The sequence below is a fragment of the Pipistrellus hanaki genome, assembly GCF_964339955.1.
Source record: "Pipistrellus hanaki genome assembly, chromosome: 17".
NCBI classification, from domain to species: Eukaryota; Metazoa; Chordata; class Mammalia; order Chiroptera; family Vespertilionidae; genus Pipistrellus; species Pipistrellus hanaki.
The window spans coordinates 27,702,137-27,709,076 of record NC_140519.1 but is presented as its reverse complement, the minus strand read 5'-3'; the positions used below and the strand labels follow the sequence as shown (position 1 = coordinate 27,709,076).

At 35.8% G+C, this 6,940-nt stretch overlaps 1 protein-coding gene across 3 annotated transcripts in view; it reads left to right on the top strand.

Moving 5' to 3' along the window:
- The first annotated feature begins 31 nt into the window (after positions 1–31).
- Positions 32–6,940, top strand: part of MTBP (MDM2 binding protein) — a 46,410-nt gene continuing 39,501 nt past the window's right edge. For 2 of the 3 annotated variants that reach the window (XM_084864971.1, XM_084864970.1), the window contains exons 1-5: positions 32–220; positions 1,050–1,130; positions 2,772–2,845; positions 2,943–3,094; positions 4,952–5,010. In XM_084864971.1, the coding sequence (XP_084721097.1) occupies positions 100–220; positions 1,050–1,130; positions 2,772–2,845; positions 2,943–3,094; positions 4,952–5,010 (487 nt within the window). In that variant the 5' untranslated portion in view covers positions 32–99. Of the gene's footprint in view, positions 221–1,049; positions 1,131–2,771; positions 2,846–2,942; positions 3,095–4,951; positions 5,011–5,048; positions 5,250–6,940 lie in introns of those variants that run through there. The other variant, XM_084864972.1, reaches the window with a different exon arrangement.

Below are 6,940 nucleotides of genomic sequence, written 5' to 3'. Positions count from 1 at the left end.
AGCCGGCCCCAAGTAGAAGGGGGACCGGAATTGCGTCACGGCGCGCGGCTGTTTTGATGTGGGATCGGAGGGGAGAAACCCGGGTGCAGCGGGAGAAAGATGGATCGGTACCTGCTCCTGGTCATCTGGGGGCAAGGAAAAGTCCCCTCGGCGGCGGGCGGGGGGCCGGAGCGCCCGCCAGGGCCGTCGTTGCCCTCGGAGGGTGCCGAGAAGCACCCGGGTGAGTGCTGGGCTGAGAAAGGGCGGGAACGGCTTTCGGGGGCGGAGGAGAGAGGTGAGTTTGTATCATGTCCCCTCGGGAGGGGAGTAGGGAGTTGGGGGTTAGTTGTCCCAGGCAGCTGTGACTTTTATAGGGGATCGAACTGATGAGGGCTGAAATGTTTCATTATATTCCTGAAAAAATAAGGACAACTTGGTGGATGCGAGATTTTGGCCCCCAGAAGTTCTTGGCAACGGTACAGATTTAATTGAATAAAAATTCCCTGTGCTTTAAGTAAAGGAATGTCTGCTTTTTGGGAAATATTTGCATTCCATAGGTATATCTGTCTCTTGTGTTGCAAATGCAGGAGATAAGACTCTTATAAGTTTCTTAAGAGTTTACATCCTAATGGGAGGAGATATCCAATCCATAAGTAGAAAACAAAAAACCCACAAATCATAACTTTTAAAACATAGTTAACTGTTTGAGAAGGCACTGCTTTTTGGCGCTCCTATCTAGACTCGGTATTGCACTTATTTGTTTGTTTGTTTTGATCTTGCAGGCATTGTGAGGAGGAAGTGTATGTGGTTGTGAATAGGGTGCTGTGACAGGGCTTCCTTTTCAGCATACTTTTTCTTTGGCGGGAATTTTGGATATGTTACCTGGCTAGCATGTACAAACCGGGAGCGTTTCCTGTTTTCTCTGCTTGCTTTAGATTTAACAAAACTTGAACAGAGCATATTTCTTTTATGGGCAACATGTTCTCGAGAGTCTCTTATGGTGAAATTAGTATAGGCTTAGATTATGTAACTGGTGAGCCCATTGAGTTAGTCTGTCATTTCCTTTTCAGACTTGACAGCAGCAAATGTTTATCACCTTCTGAAAAGAAGCATTTGTGCTTCAATTAATCCAGAAGATAGTACTTTTCCTGGTAAGTACAGCATGAACCCCTCTTTCTCTGGCACTGCACTGACTGGTACTGGAAATAAACTTGTTTTCTTTTTTGTTTGTTTTTATTGTTTTAATCACAGCTATTTTTAGAATCCATTTACTAGTACATTAGACTTGAATATCACTTCAGCTCCATCACTTTTCTTTTTGCTGTGCTTTTGTCTTTTTTTTCTTTTTGTCAATTCCCTCTTCCTAATATTTATTTTGTAAAATATCAAGTGGATTTATCACAGGAAGACAGAAGGCAACACAATTACATCTTTTGCCATCTATGTGTAAACCGAATAGAGTTGGTAATAGGCACTTAGCATCTTTTCTAGCTTCCACGAATTAAGCCTCAGTTACTACATTTCTGCTTTTCTCTCCATTGAATCTAATTTCTATGCAGAGCTCTAAGTTCATGCTTTTCTGAAACTCACCCAGGGGAGAACCTTAATTTCAAATCCACTTGTAATATTCCAGCTCCAAGGAAAGCATCCTTCTTGTCTTAGGTTATAGTTACTCTTTAACTACCTTCTTTCAAGCCAAACCTTCATGGTGTTTGAAGAGAGAATTGTTTTCACTAAAATGACTTGCACAGTTGTGTGTGAATAATAGGAATACAGTGAGGTTTTTTATCAACATCTTTATGGTAGATTTTATTGTTTCAAATGATGATTAATAATACAGATTTTGGCCCTGGCCAGTTTGGCTTAGTGCAGTGGTTGGCAGACTCATTAGTCAATAGAGGCAAATATCAACAGTACAACGATTGAAATTTCTTTTGAGAGCCAAATTTTTTAAACTTAAACTATATAGGTAGGTACATTTTTATTAACTTAATTAGGGTACTCCTAAGCTGGCCTTTGCTAAAAATTCAAGGGTCCAAAGAGCTGCATGTGGCTCGTGAGTCACAGTTTGCCGACCACTGGCTTAGTGGATAGAGCGTCGGTCTGTGGATTGAGGGGTCCTGGGTTTGATTCCAGACAAGGGTGGATGCCTGGGTTGCAGGCTCCATCCCCAGTTGGCCAGTTGGGGGTGTGCAGGAGGCAGTCAGTAGTCTTGATTCTATCGCTAAAATACTATCTAATGTGAACTAAAGATATTATAAAAAGCATATAAACATACTCAGCTTATATGTTTCTCTCTCTCTCTCTCTCTCTCTCTCTCTCTCTCTCTCTCTCTCTCCCTCCCTCCCTCCCTCCTTTACCCCCCCTCCTTTTCTCCCTTCCTCTCTGAAATCAATTAAAAAATATATTAAAAAAATAAAATTTAAGTGTTTATGGTGGCCCATCTGATATGGATCAGTGGTTGAGTGTCGACCTATGAACTGGGAGGTCACAGTTCAATTTACCACCCGGGTTCCTGGATGGATTCCCAATAACCAATCAATGATTCCTTCTCATCTTTGATGTTTCTGTCTGTCTCTCCCCCCAACCTTCTTCTCTTAAATCAATTAAAAAAATATATATGTATATATAAAGTATTCATGGTGAGTGAATATATATGTATGTGTGTGTATAATTCACATTATACATATATTATATAACTTAGATTACCTATATGTATCAACATTATGTAATTCTCTAAGTATATATACTATAACATTTGCTTAATTGTGGTATGTCTTTCTTCTAATAAGCCTGTTCAGTTGGCGGTATACTTAACTCCAAGAAGTGGTTCTTTGCAGTGCAAGCCATATGTGGATTTTATCAGGTAATATAAGTTTAGAAATACAGTCATTAGTGAATGTCTTTATTAATATAAATAATTTCATGAACCCATCATTTAATGCCATCTTTTGATATATTAGTTTTGTAGTTCTGACTGGGAAGAGATACATTTTGGTACAGAAAAAGATGAAATTGAAGATCTTCTACAAACAAATATGGAAGAATGTCTGAGTGCTGTTGAGTGTTTTGAGGAAGAAGATAATAATAGCAGGGAGTCCTTATCCTTGGCTGAGTATGCTTATATGCTTTTTATAATATCTTTAGTTCACATTAGATAGTATTTTAGCTTTAGAATGAAGATTAGATATTTTAGCAGCTACAGTAGAGGATTTTAGTTACTTGACACTTTCAGCTTTTCATTTTGAAAGACATTAGACGATTTGGGTCATTTGAGTAAAATTCTTTAAAATGCAAAAATTGGAATCAGATAATTCTTAGCACTTTAGCTTACATAATTGTAGGAACCATAAAAAGTGATATTTTATTTAATATGCCCCATAATTATATTTTATAATGAATAGAACCCTTAAGGTTAATAACTGGCATTCAAAGCAAACTATTATTATTATTTTGCTATTTGAGGCGGAAATATTATTTCTTCAATTTATATATATCTCCAGTATTTTAAGTACCTTTAAAAATTCATAAAGAGTTTTTGAGGATTAAGTAGCTAACTGAGTTCATTTTCAGGTTGTTTTTTTTGTTTTGTTTTTGGGTTTTTTTTTAGTTGTACAATATATTAGCTGATTCAGGTGATAAAAGTGGTGACAATTTTTTTAATTAAATGTTCTGTCTTGACTCATAAGCAATGCCTTTTATTTTAATCTTCCATATTGCATTATTAAAAACCACTTTTATTTACTTTAGTATTCACATATTATATTTCAATAAATTGTTACAGACTTTTAAAAATTTAGTTTTTTATTTTTAGATCACATTTGTTTGTATTGATTAGTGAAGGGAGGCATTGTAGAATTGTGGAAAGAACATTGAACCAGGGATTATATAACTAGTGTCTAGTTACATGATCTTGGGCTAGTCACTTAACCTCTGTGGTCTTTTGTTTTCGTATTTGTAAAGCGTTGAGATCCTTTCAAAGGATTATAAGGCATTTTCCAGCTTCAGATCATTTGTAATTCTTTATATTTTCCACCACTATTACAAGATGATAGACAAGTCTTAAAGTAAATATTTCTACAAAATGACCTAATAATTATCTCCACAAGAGGGAGCTTGAGTACTATACATTATCATAGATGCTCTAAGTTTTTTAGACTGTGGTGGGTTTATAATAAAGGATTTAAATAACTTTATAATAAACTGTTTTGTGAAAAAAATTCATCATATGGATTGAACTAATAGATTTTGAAGAATTTGAGGAGAGCATCATATTTCCCAGTCAGGACTGTTATGTGCTGTTCATAGCAAAGCAGCATCCTTTATTAAACACTTAGCAATATCTTACTTTTAGGACTCAAAAAAATGCTTGATCTATTAGTTATGATTTTTATTTAATAAACAAGTATAATTTAGGGAGCTTATCTTTGTTATTGTTTGTTTTTGGGTACTACTGAGAAATTGGACTCAGAATTTGCATCCTGTCTTCCACACCTACTAATTATGTAACTTTAGGAAAATTCTTTCAATTGAGGACTACAGTCTATATATATAAAAGTTTAGGCAACTGTCCAACCATCCAACTGGTAGCTATGATGCACACTGACCACCAGGGAGCAGACACTCAATGTAGGAGCTGCCAAGTTGCACTCAAGCTATGTTTCTTGAGTGACCCACCTGGAACCAGAGAAGAGGGAGCCCAATTCTAGGGTGTGTCACCCAAGATCTGCCCTCTCCCAATCAAGGATCCCTCTGGGTATGTTGGAGAGCCGGTTTTGGCCCAATCCCCGCAGGTGAGGCCGAGGGACCCCACCTGTGCACAGGGCCTCTAGTAGTATTATAGTAGTACATCATGGAATTATCATGAGGCTCAAATGAGACAGTGCATCTAACATATTTATGAGATGCATGAGTATTTATGATGAGATATAATGTGTATGTGTTTTTGTTCTAACTTGCCCTTTTATTATAGTCTATATGAAGAATCTGCAGAAAACTTGCATCAATTATCAGACAAACTTCCTGCTCCTGGTAATGTTTTATGACTGCTTTCAATAATTTGTATTGTATCTCACCCTTCCGTGAATGAGTGATAAGTTCAGCCTTTATCCTTGGATTGTCACTTTTATTTTTATTTTTTAAATTATATTTTATGGGTTTTTTTACAGAGAGAAAGGGAGAGATATAGAGAGTTAGAAACATCAATGAGAGAGAAGCATTGATCAGCTGCCCCCTGCACACCTCCTACTTGGGATGTGCCCGCCACCAAGGTACATGCCCTTGACCGGAATCGAACCTGGGACCTTTCAGTCTGCAGGCCAACGCTCTATCCACTGAGCCAAACCGGTTAGGGCTGGATTGTCACTTTTAACTTTGAAATTCGAAATAAAAAATAATTTCCTAATTGAAGTTGATATAAAACATAGTTTACTACTTTAATAAAATACATTCTGGAGACATTAGAGTTCTCTTATTTGTTTTTATTTAGTGAGACAAAAATTAGAACTTAGAAAATGAAATACCCATCTGTTTCCTTATTTATTTTTTATTGAAGAATAATCTTTCCACTACAAACCAGTGTTTTACAGAGTATGTCCCAACACTAGTGCCATACACAACTCCTGGAAGAAGTTCTTTCACCTAGATCAGTGTTTCCCAAAGTGTGGTACGCATTCCCCCAGGGGTACGGGAAGAGTTTGGTGGGGGTACGCGTTGCACCGGAGTTTGGTGGGGATATGCACTGCACCGTGCCTAGCTGCTCCTAATTCTACGTTCTCATGGGTATGAGGGGTACTCAGCGTTACGAAAATTATATAAGGGGTACACATGTAAAAAATTTGGGAAACACTGACCTAGATAATTTAATAACATTCTTTTATGCTGTGAAGTCACTATACACATCAAATTTAAAGTTGCACAGTAAGAGAAGCCCCTGATGTAGCATTTTTTTATAGAACCCATTTTTTCTTTCCTATAACAAAAATCATATTTTATGACTACTGCATCATACTAGTTTTAAACTCTTTTTGTCTTAAATTCCACTTTCTTTGTGCTAATCAAGTAGCTGGCATCTGAAGCTTGGCATAATTTGCTCCCACAAATAAACTTTCAAAGAGCTTTCTTTGAATGTTTATCTTATTTAAGGTCATTTGTTAAGCAGATATTTTTTGTCAATTATATGATATGCATTGTAGTGGGAGCTGAGTATACAGTGATGAATAAAGCCTATGCATGTACTGCTTATATTCAAGATCTTATTTTAGTGTAAAAGATCCCACATGGAAATAACTGAACACATAGATTAAAAATATATCAATTTTTCTAAGCAAAATGTGCCAAGTTCAAAATATGTACTGAAATATACAGTGAGACAAAATTGGTTTGGAAAATTATAATACTTTAATTATCTAATTTTTATTTTGCTTCTGTTTCACTTTGGTTCTTCAGTAAGTTCATAATTTTATAAAATTTAAAGTTTCATGAAGTTACCTTTCTCAGGAACCATTGATGTCAGTATAATTGCGTTTTCTGAGTGTCTTTGCTTTTTTTAAACAAAGTATTTATTTGAACATTACAATTTTATACTAATTCATTCCCCTTTCTACAACAAAGTTAAGTATAGAAATGTATGATGAAATTGCACGGGATTGTTTTTCTCTGTTCAGTATGATAGTATTGATGAGAGCAATGTGTGTAATTAACCACTGGTGCATAATTGACAAGTAATTGTGATATAGTTAATTGTCTTCTGACACTTGATAACTATTTCAAAATAACATGGTTTTGAATCAAATGATGAACATTTAAAAATTTTCAGTCCTAAAGATGTGTATTGTTTTTGAAGAATTTTAGAAATTAAAGATAAAATTCTCATAAACATAATAGTCGTTCATGGTACTATTTTAAGGTAGTTCAGATCTAACCTTTTTATAAAATTACAAAAATGCCTTTTTCTCTTTCT